Below are 19,441 nucleotides of genomic sequence, written 5' to 3' on the forward strand. Positions count from 1 at the left end.
TGCTGGGCTGGGCAAAGCCAAGAAGGTGAATAGGAGGGTGGGGCGGTGAGCGCGGGGCTCGCCGGGCCCGAAGCCGGGCGTTCCCTCCTGCCGAGTCCAGGCCCTGAAGCCGGAGCAGGCCCTGCCGGGCCCCCTCCCCTGCTTGGTCCCCTCCTCTCCTAGCTGCGGGCTTAGCCGCCCTCCCTGCCCGGCGCTTCCCACGGGGAGAGGAGGAGGAGTGGGGAGGAAGGACCCGGGAGGGGCCGGGAGGGGAGGAGAAGGTGCTGAGCTGCCCGCGCGTCCCCGCCCCTCGCGCTCTCGCGGCGAAGGCTCCTCCAGCTCGGCCGGGTACAAGTCTGTCCTCCGACGTCAGGGGGTCATTAATAACCAATTAGGAGGGTCACTGCGGCTCCTATAAAGGCGCTGAGATTTTGCCAAGGGGAAGACCGTTCCGACTGGGTGTGCGAGAGGCGAGAGCGCGTCCAAGAGCCATCCACCTCCCACCCACCCGGCACCCCTGCACTTGCCTCCGCCTCCCCCTTGCCTCTCCAGCCCTTTGCGCCGCCTCTGCTGATTTCTCCATTTCTCTCTGCTTCTCTCCCTCTTGTTCATTCTCCTCCCAGCCACCCTCTCCTGTATCGTCCTCCCCCTGCTCCTCTTCTTTCTCCTCCTCACTCGCAGCCCTCTCCTCTCCCCGCCTCTGTTCCCCTTTCGCCCGTCACATTCCCACTTCAGCGCACCGCCCGGCCGTCTGTCCCAGGCGCCGGCGAGCCCCGGGCTGCCCATGATGGGCTCCGTGCTCCCGGCTGAGGCCCTGGTGCTCAAGACAGGGCTGAAGGCGCCGGGGCTAGCGCTGGCCGAGGTTATCACCTCCGACATCCTCCACAGCTTCCTGTATGGCCGCTGGCGCAACGTGCTGGGTGAGCAGCTCTTCGAGGACAAGAGCCACCACGCCAGCCCCAAGACGGCCTTCACCGCCGAGGTCCTGGCGCAGTCCTTCTCCGGCGGTGAGTCACGCCGTCGAGGCCAGCCGGGTCCCTTCTTCCCAGGCCCCGATTCCTCGCCTGTCCGATGCGCGGGATGCAGCGGGGAGACCCGGCCTTGCCGACTCTCGCCTCAACCTGGGCGCTCTGGACGCTTCGTGCGCCTCAGTTTCCCCGTTCGTGGAACCAGGATGCGTGCAGCCAAGCTAGGTCACGCTGTGGCCTGCGCTCCGCAAGGCTGGTAGAAGGGACCGGGAGTACAGGCCTGCAGACTCTTCTGCCCCTGCACCTCCCTGGCCAGGCCTCTCCCTTTTCAGCCGGCGGGTTCCCGGCATTTAAAACCTTACTAGGCGTGTAATAGCAGTTGACTCAAAAAGAAGGGGTTTTAAATTCATTTAGTTAACTTGGGATTGACCCGCGAAAGTTCCCACTTAAACCAAGAACTTTAAAAGGCAGCGGGGCTGCGGAGGGGGCGGAGGGCGGGCGGTCCGGGAGAAAAAGCCGCGGAGAGAGCGAGGGAGAGAAAGAGTGAGCGAGAAAAGTTTCTTTTCTTTAAGATGTCTCAAGTTCTTATTCCTCATTCATCAACCCGCAAACAATATCTTTCCCCGGTGCTGGCATCTCTGCGCGTCGCCCTCTCTTCCCCCTTTACGATTTCTGTTCCTCTCTTAATTTACCGTGAAGACTAATTCCACTTCCATTCACGTTATGTCAACCATCTAATCCCCCCTTTTTGTAAGGGGAATTCCTCGGCCCCTTTTAAACAAGTCCCCTCCGCATTGAGCTACAATTTACTGCTACAGCATTCTTCCAGGGCTAATGAATTTAGAATTAGCAATTTCTTTCGAATGGAGCCGAATGAATGCGATCACTTTAACAGCGTGACAAATTGCCGGCCGCGCTGCAATGGACATCGTTTAACCCCCCCTTTCAGCCGGCCCGCTCCCCGGGTATTTTCCCAGGTAGCTTAGAGGGGAACCTTGTAAGACACGGAGGCCGCCCCTGTGAGCCTCGCTGCTCCCACCCTGGCCGCTGAGGACCCGCTGGGGGCTTCGGCGGGTAAGGAGTTGCCTCGGCTCTTCTCCGTCCAGAGAGCCGACTACCCGGCTCGCTTAGGCCTGGGCACCCCCGTCTCTGGCACCTGGGCCCCTGGGCGCAGAGAAGAGAGGGACCCTGGCGCGCTTAGGTCACACAGCAGGTGCTGAGCCCGGCCAGCCGCCGCCGTCGTTTTTTTTTTCTGCCTCCGCAGTTCCCCAGCCCGAGGTCTGTTCTCAGAGCTGCCAACCCACCTTGGGTGCAGGGCCTCCCTGAACCCCGAAAGGTCCTCCTCCAGAGCCCTGTGTGAGGAGCCAGGATGCGCAGTAGGCGCAGAGTGACAGGAGGAACCGCCGCGGAGTGGCCGTCGCCTCCTCCTGTTTCTCCATCTATAAAACGACACGTTCGGTCGGCTCAGCAGCTCTTAAACTTTTTTGGGTGTGTGTGCGTGTTTGTGCTTTGAGAATTCATGGAGTAACAACAACAACAAAAAAATGTAGAAACGAGCCCCAACGTACCTCTAGATTTGGAGGGCACCAAAAGGTGCCCGGGATGCAAACAGAGGAGATCGCGACCCTGAGCCTCCAAACTACCAGCTTCCAGCCACACACATAGAGAGCGGAGTGAATTCTCTGGAGTTGGGTCCGTTTGGGGTTGGCCGGGACGGATAGGACTGGGGCAGGGGTCCCCTGCGGGGAAATGAACGCTCCTTCCCAGCCTCTGTCTCTGACCGCGTTCTCTGCCTCCGTGGCCGCAGAGGTACAGAAGCTGTCCAGCCTGGTGCTGCCGGCCGAGGTGATCATTGCGCAGAGTTCCATCCCGGGCGAGGGCCTTGGCATCTTCTCCAAGACTTGGATCAAGGCGGGCACCGAGATGGGCCCCTTCACCGGCCGCGTCATTGCCCCGGAGCACGTGGACATTTGCAAGAACAACAACCTCATGTGGGAGGTAGCGCGGGCCAGGGGAGAGGGTTGCGGGAGGCCAGCTAGGAGCGCGGCGGCCGCTTAGCACTCCCTGGGAGATACAGACGCTCCCGGCTGGATGCCCCTGGAGGCGGGACCCTTTGCTGCCATTTGACTGGAACTCACTCCCCAAGCCGAAAGGCACTTTGAAATAACATCCCCTGTCCCCAAATCTGTGCTGCAAGGACAGTCAGATTCTGAAAAATCAGATTCGATTCTTCCAGGCAAACCTGCAAGCAAGACTACTGTTGGCCCCACTTCACAGATGAGAGCACTGAGTCCCAGAGATGTGATATAGCTTCTCCAGGGTCCCATTGTGAGCTGGGAAGCCACTGGGTTGGGCTGGGTGTCTGGGAACGATCCCCCAATCACTCACATTCTTTCCCTGGCTCCAGGAAGCATTGAAGGAAGCCTGTCAAAGCCAGCCCTGGGCTCGGGATGGTAGTGCCAAAAATGGAGAATGGCCATGGCAGGGGCTGGTGCTTCCCGGGAATCAGCTTCCCAGCCCCAGGCAGATAATGACAGTGAAAACGGTTATTGCTGATCTGGCACTGAGTCAGTTTCCAAATGCCCGCCTGCATGACCCCCTGTGCATGATTCCAACAGCCCTCTGAATAGTACTATTATCCCCATTTTACAGAAGGAAATTGAGATTCAGGGAGGCTTCCATCTCAGTCCTTCTGACTGTCCACTTCCAGCATTCGGATGCCAGGGAGAGCCAGCTTAGAATAAACCCAGTCCTGCAGCCTTCTTCTTCTTGGGGTTGTTACCCTGCAGAGCCAGGAACCCACAGAGGCCAGGCTGGTGCACCCACCTGCCCCTATCTAATCTTATCCTCCATCTCCTTACTCCCTCTAGCCCACTACCCTCTGCTGCTTCTCCATCACAGCCCCCATCTGGTAGACCCTAGCAGAGTCCAGTGTAACAAACTCTGCAGGGGAGGAGGAGAAAGAGAACAGGGGGACCTCCCAGAGGCCTATCCCAACCTCACTTTCTCCTCCCTGGTAGGTCTGGGCTATTGGTTACCTTCTCCAGGATGTTTCTGGGTCAGGTTTGGCCTCTGAGTGCCCTTGGAAGCTCTAACAAAAGGGCTAAGGTTTGCCCATTGGAAGACTATCTGGGCCAGGGTGCCACAGGGAGCCAGCCTCCATCTCCAGGTTCTCGTGTCCCCTCTGAGGTCCCAGCCAATGCTCCCACTGCTGTGGGGAGCACCTATGCACTCCCCAGGAGAGCTAGCTAGAGGCCACTTAGCCTGGTCAGTAGTGCCATGGAGGCCCTTTTCTGGGGATGGGGAGGGTGTGGCAGCAGGAGCACATCGTGGTCAGCTCATGAGTCAACTTGCTGTTGCCACTTCTAGCTGCATGAGCTCAGGCAAGTCATCTCTCCTGTCCAAGCCTTCGTTTCCTCAGCTGGAAAACAGATGATAATAGCTATATCCGCTTCCTGGGACTGTGGTGAGGATGGAGAGAGAGAGAGAGTACGAGGACGTACTCAGCACAGGACCTGGCCCTGAACACAGGCGGCACATGTGGGCACAGCCCCGCCTCACCCGGTCCTTGTTCTGCCTGCACCCAGGTGTTCAATGAGGACGGTACAGTGCGCTACTTCATCGATGCCAGCCAAGAGGACCACCGTAGCTGGATGACCTACATTAAGTGTGCACGCAATGAGCAGGAGCAGAACCTGGAGGTGGTCCAGATAGGCACCAGCATCTTCTATAAGGCCATTGAGGTGAGCTCGTTGTGCTGTTGTATGGCGGCCATGTCTGTGTGTGGAGGGGGGGCAACTATGTCCAGGGACAATGGTGGACAGGGGGTCGAGGTTCAAGGGCCTTGACTTTGGTCCAGTCAGCCCTGCCCAGGCCCCCAGGCGTCAGGGTCTCCAGGACTGTGGCCTCGGTGGAAAGCTCTCTGCTGCAGATCAGAAAGGATGGAACATTTGACTTTATGCCGTTGTGAGTGTCATGAGCACCTCAACAGTGATGTCCTTGGGTATCTGCTGAGGGTGTCCTGGGGTTCAGAGGTCACAGAGGAACAGAGGGCAAGGTGTAGGAAGGGAGCCCAAGGAATGCATTTGGGTGGGAGAGAGCATTGTGTCTGAAGCATTTCAGCTGTGCATTGTCCTTCATTCTGCAAGCATGGTGCACCTGTGGCATGTGGATAATGACTCCAATCACAACTATCATGTACTGACCATTCCCTGTGTTAGGCTTCTCCTAGACCCTGTATATACATTATTTAATGCTCATGCAACTCTGCAGCAGGGGAAACTGGGTCTCACTTGGTGGCAGGCTGACTAAGGAGCTCTTTCAGAGCATTTGTTCCTTCGTTAGGAGAGAGAAAGGGTGAAGTGCAGACAGATAGTTATCACTTTCCACAGTGGAGGTAAAGGCTAAGGGAAGGTTGGGTGGGCAGAGGGGAGGTGGGAAGGAGAAAGAGGGTTCCCAGTAGGGAAATGCTTGGGCAGAGGCAGAAGAGCTCAAGGTGTGTGGGGAAGGGTTGATGGCAAAGCTGAGGCGGGCCACACTGTCTGCTGTTCAGACCCTCCCTGGGCAGGAAATGTGACATTTGGCTCAGTGGCTGGCTCAGGAGCAGGTGAAGCTGTCCTGAATTCCCTGTGGCAAGTTGGCTGTGGGTGCTGTGTTGGTGGGCCCTGCTCCCATCACACCTTTCTGGACTTTATGCCTCTGCTCCCCCATGGAGAGGAAGACAATGCACCTTGGAGTGTGGTTGAAGCTTGGTTGAGTTTTTGGGGTGGTCTGGAAGAGCCTCCCCAGGGCCAGAAAATGATTTCCTGTAGTTCCGCGGTCCATTTTCTCCCTGGAACTCAGAGCCCCAGGCTCTAAAGCCCCCAGGAGTGCTGGGGCCTACCAGCTTCTGGAACATGAGTGAGCCTTGTTCCTAAATAACCAGGCCCCAGGGAATTTCCCAGAGATGACAGTGGAAAGGCCTTTGCCTGGGCCCTGGTGTGGCCAGGGGGGTGATACTAGGGGGGACCAGGAAGTGGAGGATAAAAAAATGGCATGGATGTTAAGTGAGGTCAGACGGCTAGTGAGATAGTGTGAGGGTAGGACTGAAAGTGTCCCAAGCCCAGGGCAGGAGTGGCTCCTGTGGCCATCAAGGGATCTCCACCACCAGACATCTTAGAATTGGCCTCAGGTGTATCTGAAACCCTCTTCATAGATCCTCATCCCTCCTTCACACACACACGTGCGCGCACACACACACACATCCTCATATTCGTACACTCCTTCCAGCCATCCTAATACAGATGATACAGAGGACGCATGCTTAGCCCATCCCTCCCATGCAACACACACACACACACACACACACACACACACACACACTGACTTAGGAGACAGACCCAGAACTTTTACATCCTTTTGGCAAAGGGCTCCCAGCTGGGGCAGACAAGGGGGACTCAGTCTCAGCTTACTGTGCAGGTCACGCCAGCTGAAAACAGGACAGTCGGGAAGCATTGACAGACATTTATACAGAAATTCAGAGTCAGAGGAAAGATGGCTGAAGAATATCTCCAGGGAAGAATCTGATTATAAGATTAACAAAAAGATAAGAAAACAAAATAAAAATATTCTACATTTGATCAGGAATTAAAGTAGATAAAAGAAGATCAGGAATTATATATATGATATAAACCCAAAAAACCAAACCCGTTGCCACCGAGTTGTTTCCGACTCATAGTGACCTTGTAGAACAGAGTAGAGCGGCCCCATAGAGTTTCTGAGGAGCAGCTGGTGGATTCAAACTGCCGACCTTCTGGTTAGCAGCCAAGCTCTTAAGCACTGTGCCAACAGGGCTCCAGATATATATTGTAGCATATATATATGTATATATACACACACACACATATATATACACATATATATTAAGAAAAAAAACTGTTATGGTTGAGTCAATTCCGACTCATAGCAACCCTATAGGATAGAGTAGAACTGCCCCATAGGGTTTCCAAGGAGCACCTGGTGGATTTGAACTGCTGACCTTTTGGTTAGCAGCCGTAGGTCTTAGCCACTATGCCACCAGGGTTTCCACATATATATCTGTATACATAAAATACCACCAATTTGGCTATGAACGCTTTTACAGAATTAGTAAACCTACTAAGAAGGATCGTATACTGATATTTGAACGTGAGATAAGGGGACAAAAAAATCACCCATTTTACTTTTAATAAGCAAAGTTGGGGACATTTTTCTTGGTGACAGTTTTTCAAACCCACCTGGGTTTTGTCATGACTTCAGATTCCATGTACTGAACAAACTGTGTGACTGGGTGTATGTGACCACTCATGTGGCAGGGCCAAGACTCTGAGTTCAAGCAGCCCTTCCAGCGTGACCAGAAGATACTGCTGCTCCCCCAGGCCACTCTCTCGATGTCTCTGGGATAAGACAGGTGTTTGCTCTGTGTGTGTGTGCGAGTTAGCCCAGGAGAGGGACCGTTGCGTGAACTGTTTTTTTAATCTTTCTGAAACTCAAGACTGCTATTTATATTGCATAACAATAGCCTATTAATTGCCAGAAATGGGAAGGAACATCTTTATTCCATAAGCAGCATATACTATTGATTCTCTAAAAATTTCCACAAATACAAAATAGCAACCCTCCAAAGGCACATAAAGTGGGCACTAAATATCGAATGAATAAAAGTCTTCCTGCAGGTGATGGGAGCTGGGTCGAAAGGGGAACAGGGGACCCACTTCTTCCAGGAAAAGGGAACTAGTTGTCCCAGACCTTGTCTGAGTCCAAAAATTAGCATAAGAAAAGGATTTCAGAATAATATATCAATGTTTTGGATATTGTAATTGGGAAGAAAATTCTCAGAGATGTTCTCCTCTCTGTTCTTTGGCAAAATACCGTGCCCTGAATGTAGTTTTTTTTTTTGCTACTTTTGATCTTGCTTATCAGTGGTTGCAGATAAGGCTCTCTGATTATTAATAATAAGCACCATTAATAACGCTACTGTTGTGAAGCATTTACCGTGTGCCAGCCACCATGCTAAGACCCTTTGCAACTTTTTAAAAAAGGTAGAATACTTTTGGCCCTGTTAGGTGCTTTTTGTTATTACTCCCATTTTACTATGACAAAACTAAGGTTTGTGGATATGCCATTGTTGAGCTGTGATTTGAACCCAGGCCTCTCTGACCCCCGACCTGGAGCTCTTGATCATCATGCCGTGTGGCCTCCCTTGCCAATAGCTATTTGTTGGAACTCTATTAATTGCCGTGTCAGGACATCTGTGGTACAATGGAAATTGATGTTTGTCCAGATGACACTGAGATCCTTCTAGACTAGGGCTTCTGCACCACATGGGGCCTTAGCCCCCTCTGGGAGAATGTTTAATCGTGTGACATGAATTTTTATTAGGAAAACAAACTAACCCCCCACCATCGTTTTCGATTTATAATAAAAACTCAGAAATTGGGCACGATAGAACTTCTGGGCTGATATAGGTTAAGAAATATAAGTTGAGAGATCTTGAAATTTGTCAACCAAAGATTTAGGCACTGATGTTCTCCAGAGTTTTGGTGGCATGGGTTTTCTGCTACAAGACTTGGTTTCTCTGAGAATTGCTTTGTTTACTGTGTGTCCTGAGCCTCTCTCTGCTCCCGAAAAAAAAGCCGATGAGTCCCTGAAAAGAGCACCAGCTGGCTAGGCCTGAGTGTTGGCTGTAAAGAAATAATGCTAGAGAGGGGACATGGCGTGGCCATTCTTGGAACTTAAGCAGTCAGCTCGTAGAACTGTGGGAGCCTCTGGACAGTAGTATCACGATGTCAGGCAAGAAACTGCAGGTTCTCGGGTTTCCAAGAGGGTGCCTGGGAGCAGAGAGAGATCAGAGATCAGGGTGAGGGCCTGGAGCTGGCTTCTCAGGGCTCTGAAGGGCTGACGGAGGCTCCTGGCTCTGGAGATGGTGGCTCCTGGCTTGGTGCCGGCTGCCTCCCCTGACGCTGGTTCAAGAGCCCGTGGCTTCTAGCTGTCTCGGGATATGTGTTACTCATTTCCAGTAGGTTCTTCTTAATAGATTTTCATTCTTAAAAAAAAAAAGTATAAAAGTATTATGTGTTTATTATTCTTATTAAAAAGTCAGATGTATCATGTAGAAAATGGAAGTCTCTCTGTCCATCACACTGCTCTCCGTGAACTTGAAATCAGCATTTTTAAATAATCTCAAAATGACAAGCTTTTCTGGGGAAAGACACACAAGAAACCCGTGACAGTGGCTGGGCATGGAGAGTAGGAAGGAGAGTTACTTTTCATTATACGCCCTTTTACATGTTTATACATTTTTGTCTGTGTGTTTGCATTACAGTTTTCATTTTTAAAATTAGTAAAACTAATTTTAGTACAATAAAAATGTGTAAGTAATAAATGACTCACTCTTATGTTAAAAGAGTCACCATCGAAGCTCGTATTTAAAAAATAATATTCTAAATAACCATTATGAATAGTAGTATTCAGGGTTTGTGCAATCCTGGAAGTTCTTGGCTCTGACTCTCTCATTCATCGTCACTGTTATCATCATCATCATCATTATACTTAATAATTGTTGTTGTCAGTTAAAATAAAAAAATCGGTGTTGACTTAGACATTTGATCCAGACATTGAGTCTGGATGTCAAGTTGTAGCTCAAGAGCAACATCAGCTGTGTTTCTGACCCTTCCATCCCACATCTGTCCTGGAGCAATCAGCTCCTCTCCCCAGGGAAGGTGAAGCTGGGAAGTAATGGCACCTGAGTGTGGCTGCTGTCCTCAGGGCATGCGGGCCCCAGGCTATGCTCTTGTTGGACACTGAAGGCAAGGCCCTGGTCACCCTGTGGGCTCTGTGAGGATACCATAGGAACTCAGTAGCCAGAGGTCACTGTCAGATTCTCTGAGAGGTTGGGGCTTGATCACAAGGGGTGTCTGGATAAGAGGTGCCCAGGAGCAAGGAAAGACCAGAGGTCCAGGCTTGGGGAAAATAATAACAAGCGCTGCTGAGTAAAGATTGTGTAAAGAGCTTTATGTGGGGGACCTGCTGAACCCCAGCAAGCACTCAGTGAGGCAAGAGCTATGTTACCGTCCTTATTTTACAGTTGAGGAAACGGAGGCACAATGACATGCGGCATCTCACCCAAAGTCATAACACGCTTTCCAAGTGGGGAGCCTGAATGGACCCCGTCCTGTCTGACTCTAGGCCTTGAACCAGAACCCTCTTCAGCGTTATTCCCTGAGGGATTATGTTCAGACTTTTTGATGGGGGCTAGTTTTTTTTTTTTTTTTTTAGTTGCTTTAGAAGAATCGTGATGAATAAATGTCTGCTTTCATCTAAGAATTGAAGCCAGAGGTCAGGTCAATGTTGGAGGTGTCTTACAATCAGTCTTAGAGTTGGGGGGACCTCAGGAATCATGCTCCCAACCCCCTCATTAGAGTAGACAAGCTCAGAGCGGTGAAGTGATCTGACCAAGGTTACGCAGGGACCTGGTGACAGATGGCTTGTCACGCCATCTTGTGTAGAGTGGCTTCCTTCACCATGAATTTCCATTGTCTACTTTTCTACTTTTCTAAGAGGTTCACAAACCCTCTCTCTTCTCTGCCCCTTTTCCAGCGGGGGCCTCTAGCTCTGACCTGCTGGCTTTCTGGACAGTGGCCATGACTGTAAATGACCAGAGAGTCCCCAAAGCCTCACTGCAGTACCAGATTCTAAGTTGCCTGCTGTCTTTGACAGTTCAGGGACCGCACATTGCTTTTACATATTTGAGCCCCCATCACCCTGCGTTGGTGTGGTATATTCTGCCTGGCTTCTCATTACCCACTTATCCTGAGCCTTGATGTGGCACCCCACAGGCTGTGGGCTCAGCTGGGAAGGGGCTGGTGACTCCAGGCCAAGTCACAGGGGGATGGGAGTCACCTAGGCTCCCTCACACTTTCCTGGACCCTTCTTCCCTCTCCCACACTCTTCTTTCTCTGCTTACCTGTCCTTTCGAGGTTGCACAAGCTCTCTGTGATGCTCTGAGGGTCTTCCTGGGTCTGACCAGGCTGGGATTCTTCCAGAGGAAGAAAGGTGTGGTGAACAGACAGGATTCTAAGTGTGGCAGGAGTCTGAGGTCAGAACCCACCTGAGGGAAGGGGAGCTTCTCTCTGGCCAGGGAATGGAGTTCCAATCTCTTGGGGATGCCTTGGAGTGTGGGGTTTATGGTCAGTGCTGCCTCAGGAACAGGCCTTTCACAGCCTTCCTGATGGTTACTGCAAAGCCCTCTTTACTGACAGCCTTCACCTCTTCCTTGGGGCAGGTCCTCACCAAAGAGCAGCAGAGCCCTGTCATCCCTGTCATCAACCTAGGACACGGCGAAATGGATTTTGCTTAAGACTGTGTTCCCCAATATTTCCTGAGGTGGGAGGCGTTCATCAATCAATCTGTGTGCCTGGGATCACGCAGAGCCCTGTAATGGGTAGAGAAGTATGCGTGGTATGGTGCTGCCTTATGGGTGCTTTGGATGAGAGATGTGTTTCCACAACATTATCAGGCAGGGTGTAACCAAGTGCTTTAGGGTTCCCCACAGCCCACACTCTTCGGAAACATCTGGCTCAGCCCTGTGACTCTGGTTCCCCTCGGTAAGAAATGAAAAGTTTTCTAGCTTTCGATCTTCTGTTACTTCTGCTGGTTGCAAAGCTTCTGTTTTGTTGCTGTTGGCTTAAAAGTTCTGCTGTGGCCGGGAGGCAGCTCTATTCCCAGCAGCAGAGCTAGTACAGAGTTGATGAGAAGGCCTGGGCAGGGAGGGCAGCTGAAGTGCAGAGCTGCCCAAAGACCTCTGTTTGTGCAGCTCACCAGGGATGCTTGGTGGAAATGGACCCAAATGTGGCTCTCTCAAGGCAGAGGCTGGCTGCACATCTCCACGGCAGAAGCCAGGATAGCTGTCTCCTGGCGGCAGGCAGGGGATGTGCAGAGGCCTCCTACTATCATCCCCTGGCCGCGGCCTCCCTGATCTCTCCTCTCTCCTCCTCCCCTGCAGATGATCCCTCCTGACCAGGAACTGCTGGTGTGGTACGGAAACTCACACAACACTTTCCTGGGGATCCCGGGTGTGCCCGGGCTAGAGGAGGAGCAGAAAAAAAACAAGCATGGTAGGTATTCTTCAAAAGGCATTGATGACAAAGGACTCACGGAGGGGGGAACCCAGGGAGAGAATATGTGTGAGGCAAGGTGGCTTCTGGCTCCTGGGGACCCTGCTTCAACCCCTAGCAGCATCAAGCAGATGGGGCCTACCGGTCCAAGAAGGCTGATACCCCTGGAGCCTGCCTCCATGATTGTGGCACGGGTGAAGGAAGTGCTCCTGCTTCCTGGCCAGATGGACTGTCCTGGGACCAGGTGGGGGGACACCAGAGAGGTAGCAGGTCATGGCATAAAGAGCAAGGGGCTGGGCAGAGGGAGCCTAGATTGGAGTTCCAGCTCTGCTGTGCAATCTTGGGAATAGCTTTGTGCCTCAGTCTCTCCATTTTAAAGGAAAGGTGTTGGGCAAGATGATGTCAAACGCCCTTCCAGCTCTGCCAATCTGTACATCACCGCCCTGTCCCTGGCGCCTGGCACAGGAGAGATGCTTGTGATGCCCGATTATCCTTACAGGGAATGAACCTGAGGCTCATGAACTACCGTGTGCTGAGCCCTTGCTCTGCAGCTAATGTTTTACTAACATGAACTCTACTGATTCTAACGACAGGCCCATGGGGGTGATGCTATTATTATCTCCATTTCAGGGATGAGAAAACCGAAGTGCTGTTCCCTAGTACACAGTAGGCACTCAGTAAATATTTATGGGATGAATTAAAAAAAAAAAAAAAAAACTCGTTGCTGTGGTGGAGTCGATTCTGACTCATAGCGACCCTACAGGACAGAGTAGAACTGCCCCATAATGTTTCCAAGAAGTGCCTGGTGGATTCGAACTGCCAACCTTTTAGTTAGCAACCACTACCTGAATTTAAAAAATTTGGTGTGGGGGTGGAGGGTGGTGGTGGTTATAATAGCTATTCTTTATGGAAAGCCTACTAAGAGCCAGGCACTTCCCATACATGGGCGAAGACATGTAAAGGGCTTAGCACAGAGTAAGCCTTCAATGATGCCTGCTTTTTATGGTTATTTCCTGTAGTGCATAGCCCTGTTTAGGTAGTACTAGGTTCCCGGTTTACAAATGAAAAAAAAGAGGTTTATTTTTTAGTGAGGCTACGTCACTTCCCCGAGGTCACATAGGGACAATCCGGTGTCAACTCCTATCTGACCCCAGGTCAGGGCCCTTCGCTGCCCCTCCCATACCTCTGCCAGCGCCCCCAATCTATCCATCAACCATCCCACGATCAGACGGGCTGGGCCCTGGGATCGCAGCGCGTGCGTGTGAGTGCAGGGAAGTGGGGATGTCTGGCCCACGGCAGCCACCGCTCTAACGGGGCTGCTCTCTCTCTCCCTCCTCCGTCTGTCTTCCCCTCATCCTCCCGCCCTGCCCCGGCCTCTCCCGCCACCCCCCCGAACCCTGCCCGCGCGGCCAGAGGACTTCCATCCGGCGGACTCGGCGGCGGGCACTGCGGGCCGCATGCGCTGCGTCATCTGCCACCGCGGCTTCAACTCGCGCAGCAACTTGCGCTCGCACATGCGCATTCACACGCTGGACAAGCCCTTCGTGTGCCGCTTCTGCAACCGCCGCTTCAGCCAGTCGTCCACGCTGCGCAACCACGTGCGCCTGCACACGGGCGAGCGCCCCTACAAGTGTCAGGTGTGCCAGAGCGCCTACTCGCAGCTGGCCGGCCTGCGCGCCCACCAGAAGAGCGCGCGCCACCGGCCGCCCAGCGCCGCGCTGCAGGCGCACTCGCCCGCGCTGCCCGCCCCGCACGCTCACGCGCCCGCGCTCGCCGCCGCTGCCGCCGCCGCCGCCGCCGCGCACCACCTGCCAGCCATGGTGCTGTGAGCGGTGCGCCCGCGCGCCTGCCGGGAAGGGTCCCCGCCTCCCCGCCTGGAGGGGCGCGGCGCGGGAGCCTGGGAGCGTGGCTCCTTTCCTTCCGTGCGGCTGTGGGGCTCCGCGCAGCAGGTGCGCTGCGGAAGTGATTCCCCGGCACACTTTTCGCTCCATTTTACAGATGAGGACACTGAGGGGTGACGTCTTTTTCTCATGCCACCCGGCCGGTGTAACTTCTCATCTCTTCCGGAAGCCTTCTTCTCTTCGGGGAGTTTACCTGCCCAGCCCTACCCCTAGACTCCCTTCTGTCCAACCGGCCGTCCAGGTTGGCATTCCGCTCTGTCAGGAGAAGGGCTGAGAGTCTTCGAGGGGCCTCACAGGAGGGAAGGGGGAGCCCCCACTGCCCCCACAGAAAGCTCCCTGCTTCGTAAAGGAGCGCGACCTCCCTATCCCTGTGAGGCCTGGGGGCGTGGTGGTGGCGGGAAAGGAGGAAGCCATTCACCTCTGTTTGCTCCTCCTGCCTCCTGGGACTGGTGCCTTGCAGCGTTGGGAGTCACGCACATGACCTTGAGAGTTGGGGGGATAATGGGGACCAGAAGCAGCTGGGGAGAAGAATCCGTGCCAGAAGAGCCCTGGTGAGACCTTGTCAGGGCGACTGCTCTGGCTACCTTATCCCCAAAACTGGCTCCCCGAGGATGAAGGAGGCACAAATACTTTGCAGTGTGCCAGGGAGGTTGATGGTGAAGGGAACACATAAATGCACTTGTGGGACTCTGGGCAAGTCCGTGCCCCGCTCTGGGCCTCAGTTTCCCCACCTGTGAAACGAGGGAGTTGGACCAATGCCGCCCCTCTTCAGCTCTGACTTCATTCTTAGGAAGGGGAAGGTTTCCCCTCCTCCTCTTCAAGGCTGGTTTAAAGCACACTCCAGTAAGAGGAGGGCAAGACTGGCTTCGCTGCTCTTGAGGCTAGCTGGTTTCTCTGCCCGGAAAGCACTTCCAAGCGGTGCCCTATTCCAGAGGGTTCAGCCGCGCCTGCCCACACCCTGGCCCCTTCCCCTTTCCCCAAACTCCGGCCGTTCGCGCCCTCTGGTGTCGCTTCTCCCACTTTGCAGTCATTTACCGGAATTCTCGTAGGGCGTTTTGTAAAATACAGAAACTATAATAATATTAATGAAAAATATAAAATGTATAGAGTTTTCAAGAAACTGCGTTCTACTTCCAGAAAATGGTCACTTTAACTTTGTAAATATTTATCGAAAATGATATTTACAAAACTGTGATATATATTATTTGATTGTATATGTACAACTGTAAATACATTTGTACCTCTCGTATTCTAAAATAAAAATTACTTGGAACATTTATCACTTAGCATCTGAATAGGTGAACACTTTTGTCTGCTTGAAAAGGAAATATAGACAGGGCCTAGAAGCTGGAGAGGGGGCTGCAAGAGTTGTTCCACTTACTGGTTTTGAAAGTCACCATTGTGTTGCCCCTTAGGAAAACTCCATCTGTCACAACCAAGCTGTCAGCTCCCAAAGAGATTGGCTACAGTGCAAAGCAACAGGAAATCTCGGGAGGAGCCAGGAAAATTTCTTCTGGTTTTCAGCTGACTCTCTTTTTCTCAAATATTGGTGCCTCACTTTACTTCCCCAAAATCTTTACTTACTTTTTTTTTTTCTTCCATTTTTGTGGCCAAAATGAAAGGGGTTGAAGAGGCTCAAGCAGCCAGTGGGGCGGGCCAACGTGACCACCAAGGGCCCTCCAAATGCTAGAATCTCCTAATACTCAGGCACCTGTCACTTGACCCTCCTTGAAGGAGACCAAGGAGCAGAGAGACCATCAAGTTAGGGCCAAGGGGCTTCTCTGTCCATAAAGGGCCAGGACCCAACTTTTCTCTCCAGGTTTCCTGGCCCAAGGTGGTGTGTGCACTGGGGATTGTGAATTCACACCTGTGTTTGCACATATACCAGTCATGAGGGTATTACCCCTGTAACCCGCTGGGTGAGCATGCCTGGAGGCTTCCTGTGGGTACATCTCTCCTTGCATCCTCCTGCAGATGTGTGCACATGCACACATACATACCCCTGCAAAAACTTGGAAATTCATACTTGGACACACAGGTCACCTCCATCTGGAGCTTCACATGGTACTCCCACATACACCCTCCTTTGTGGGAGTCATCTCATGCCCTGGCTGGTGGGGCACAGGCAGGGAAGTACACTGATGTGTTCACATGCAGGCTCCATCTGGGGTTTCCTGCCTCTGGCTGGTGACAGAGCCATCCTTGATATTCCTCCCACCCCCGGTCACAAACTTCGCCTCTCCTTTTTTTTTTTTTTAAACAGGCAGCCAGTTTTATTCATACAGTTATTTATTTGGTAGTTTTTTTTTTTATTGTGGTAAAATGTATATAACAAAATTTATCATTTTAACCACTTTCGAGTGTACAGTTCAGTAATGTTAATTACATTCACAATGTTGTGTAACCATCACCGCTATTTCCAATAAGTGAGTTTTACAAACCTTTTTTATCATCCTTACCAGAAACTCTATACTTATTAGGCGATAACTCCACATTACCCCTTGCCCCTGACCCTGGTAACCTCGATTCCACTTTCTGTCTCTATGCATTCGCCTAGTGCCTCTCCTTTGACGCCTCTCCACTAGGCTTTCGAAGCCTCTGGTAGCCCCTGGTACCACCCTCCACACACTGCCTCCCCCACCCAGGCATCTTGTCCCCACAGCCAAAGTTTGTATGTCCCGAGGCCCCTTCCCTCTGGATGATGACGGGTGAAGTGGAATTAAACACCATCATGGCTCACACTTCATGCCTCCCAGACAGTAATGCCCAAATAAGGTAAAATGCTGGCTTTCTGAAGAACCTGCAGGAGTCAGACTTCAGAGAAGTCAGTGGCGTCCTTGATCAAAAATTTAAATTGTTCTCCATAGGTAGTTAAGTCCCAGCTAACACCAGGGCCACAACCCAGGCTCCAGAACCCACCTGGTGGCAGTGAGCTGTAATTGCAGACCGAGGTGCCACTGGCTTGCCAGCTGACCTGCTTCTACAGACACGTGTCAGGGCCTGTGCTAGGCACTGGGGAAACAAGGATGAACAAACAGGGCTCATGGTGCTGGGAGGCTTGACGCCGAAAGCCTTATCTCTCACCTTGGTTGCATTTCCAGCAGAGACCTTGACCCCCTTTCCCAAGCGTGCACTCCCTGGACAAAAGCATGTGAACACAATCACAGCAATTTCTGTGGGCCAGCCCAGGCTTAGGGATTTAGATGCATGCATTCTGGGAACCCTGCCAACAACCCCACAAGGCCAATGCTCTTTTTATGTCCATTTGAGGTATGAGAAAACTGAGGCATAGAGAGAGCAAGTCATTTGCCCACATCACTCAGTGGAAGAGTGGCAGAGCAGGGTTCCACCACAGGCATCTGACTCTCAGGAGCTTTAGGGCACACCACTTCCCATTCAGTCCACAGATTCAGTCCAAAGGACCTGCTGCATTTCCCATAGGGGTGCAGTGTAGACCAGCATTGTACACTGACCTTGTTTCATGTGACCTTGTAAAACTCACCTATTAGTTCCTGTGGCGTTTTGTAGATTCTTTCGTACTTTCTACGTACAGTATCATGTTGCTTGTGAATAAAGAGAGTTTTATTTCTTCCTTTCTAATTGGATGCCATTTATTTCTTTCTCTTGCCTTATGTCATCGACCAGGACTTTCAGTAGTAGAAGGACTCTAGAGGCTGGGTTCAAATCCCAGCTGTGCCACTCACTAGCTGTGTGAATTCGGGCAAGTCAATTAACGTCTCTATGTCTCAGTTCCCTCACATGGAAAATGGAGTGATACTTAGCTCCTAAGGATGTTGTGAGATTAGATGGAATAATGCATATAAATGAATAAAGTACATGGCTCAGTGTCCAGTACATAGTAAATGCTCAATATATGGGAGCTGTTATTAATAAAAGAATGCTTTGGTGTGTGCCAGGGGTTGTAGACACCCCCAAGAGGGCATCTGAGGCAGCTGTTAAACCCCTTTCCCCCAACTGTTTTCTATACTTATGACCCTTGGGTCTCTCAAACTGGAGGATCATATATCCTAAGTTTTCAGCTTCTTTCCTGCTTTGGAACTGGCCCACTAGGAGTATGTGTCTGTGGTTGGGTGGGGAAAATTATGGAGTGTGACTAGATAGCTCCCACCCATGACCACCTGACATCTGTTTTGTAAGACAGGCCCCCCACTCCTGGGCTCCTGGCTAGAGAAGGCTGCCCCAGGGTAGGGATGTTATGTAGAGAAGGCTGCCTCAGGGCAGGAACGTTATGTGGGTGGAAATCAAAGTTTATGCACAGATATATAGGCAAATGAGGTCAGAGACAGGCAGGGGCCAGGTCCCACAGGGCCTCAACGCCAGGATGATGAGTTTGGATTTTATTCTCAGTGTAAGGGGAAGCCACCAGAAGTTTAAGCAGGGAGAAATTTAATCTGATCTGATTTAAAAATATCCCTCTAGCCCTTGTACAGAGACTAAATGGTAGAAGGGGCAAATACACAATTAGAGAGGCAAACTAGGAGGTTATTGTAGCCACTCGAGTGAGTGGTGACACTGATTGGCCTGGAGTAGTGGCCACAGAGATGCACAGATTGAGATGTAGATGGAGGAATCCGAGAATTAAAATGACCAACGATTAAAATCACATGGGGAGTTAAACACATACTGATAGACCTGCGGGCCTCACGCTTGTAAAGCCTCAATGCCTAAATCTGGGCTTGGAGCTTGTATTTTCAACAAGTCCTCTGGGACGTGCAGCCATGTTTCCTGAGTCTACTCATCCACAAGGTAGTGAAGAGGCAAGTGTGGTAGAGTGAGCAGAGCCTGGGGTGGGAAGGCCAGCTGCCAGTTTGTTTTTGGGACTTAACGGCCCCAAATGACTGTCAGAACTAACAATGCCTACCTCCATGATGGGCCAAGTTGTTGTGAGGAATCAATAACACAATGTTTTTAAAGTGCCCAGCAAAGGCCCGGGCCTTTGGGAAACGTTTAGCAAACGGTGCAGGCCCCGGAGTAAGGCAGGTACAGTTGGAACACTGGCTCTGGCACCATCTGCTGTGTGAATTCTCATCCTTTTTGATAATTTAATCCTCTGTATAGTCCCTGTGCATCTATAAGAAAGCATCCATTCTACACTGACACACTTGGCTTTAAAGTCGACTCCGCAGCAATCACTTTTAATACCAACGTGATGACCAAACAAAAAACCTGTTACCCTTGAGTCAAATCCAATTCATAGCAACCCTATAGGACAGAGTAAAACTCCCTCCATAGGGTTACTAAGGCTGTAAATCTTTACAGAAGCAGACTGCCGATCTCTCCCCCCATAGAGTGGCTGTTGGGTTCAAACTGCCTTTCTGTTAGCAGCCCATTGTGCTTAACCACTGCAACACCAGGGCTCCCTCTGTAAACTAGGAGTGCTGTGAGAATTAAAGGAGTTAAGGTTTTGTTCATCCTTCCTAGTGTAAAACAAGATGTCAAG

The 19,441-nt window shown here is 51.7% G+C and overlaps 1 protein-coding gene across 1 annotated transcript; it reads left to right on the forward strand.

The window, feature by feature from the left end:
* The first annotated feature begins 763 nt into the window (after nucleotides 1-763).
* Nucleotides 764-13,908, forward strand: PRDM12 (PR/SET domain 12). The gene is made up of 5 exons (XM_049897002.1): nucleotides 764-986; nucleotides 2,755-2,945; nucleotides 4,535-4,690; nucleotides 11,968-12,079; nucleotides 13,493-13,908. Exons 1-5 carry the CDS (start codon nucleotides 764-766, stop codon nucleotides 13,906-13,908), a joined length of 1,098 nt encoding a protein of 365 aa, XP_049752959.1.
* Nucleotides 13,909-19,441: the final 5,533 nt, after the last annotated feature.

The sequence above is a fragment of the Elephas maximus genome, chromosome 9, assembly GCF_024166365.1.
Source record: "Elephas maximus indicus isolate mEleMax1 chromosome 9, mEleMax1 primary haplotype, whole genome shotgun sequence".
Lineage (NCBI taxonomy): Eukaryota > Metazoa > Chordata > Mammalia > Proboscidea > Elephantidae > Elephas > Elephas maximus.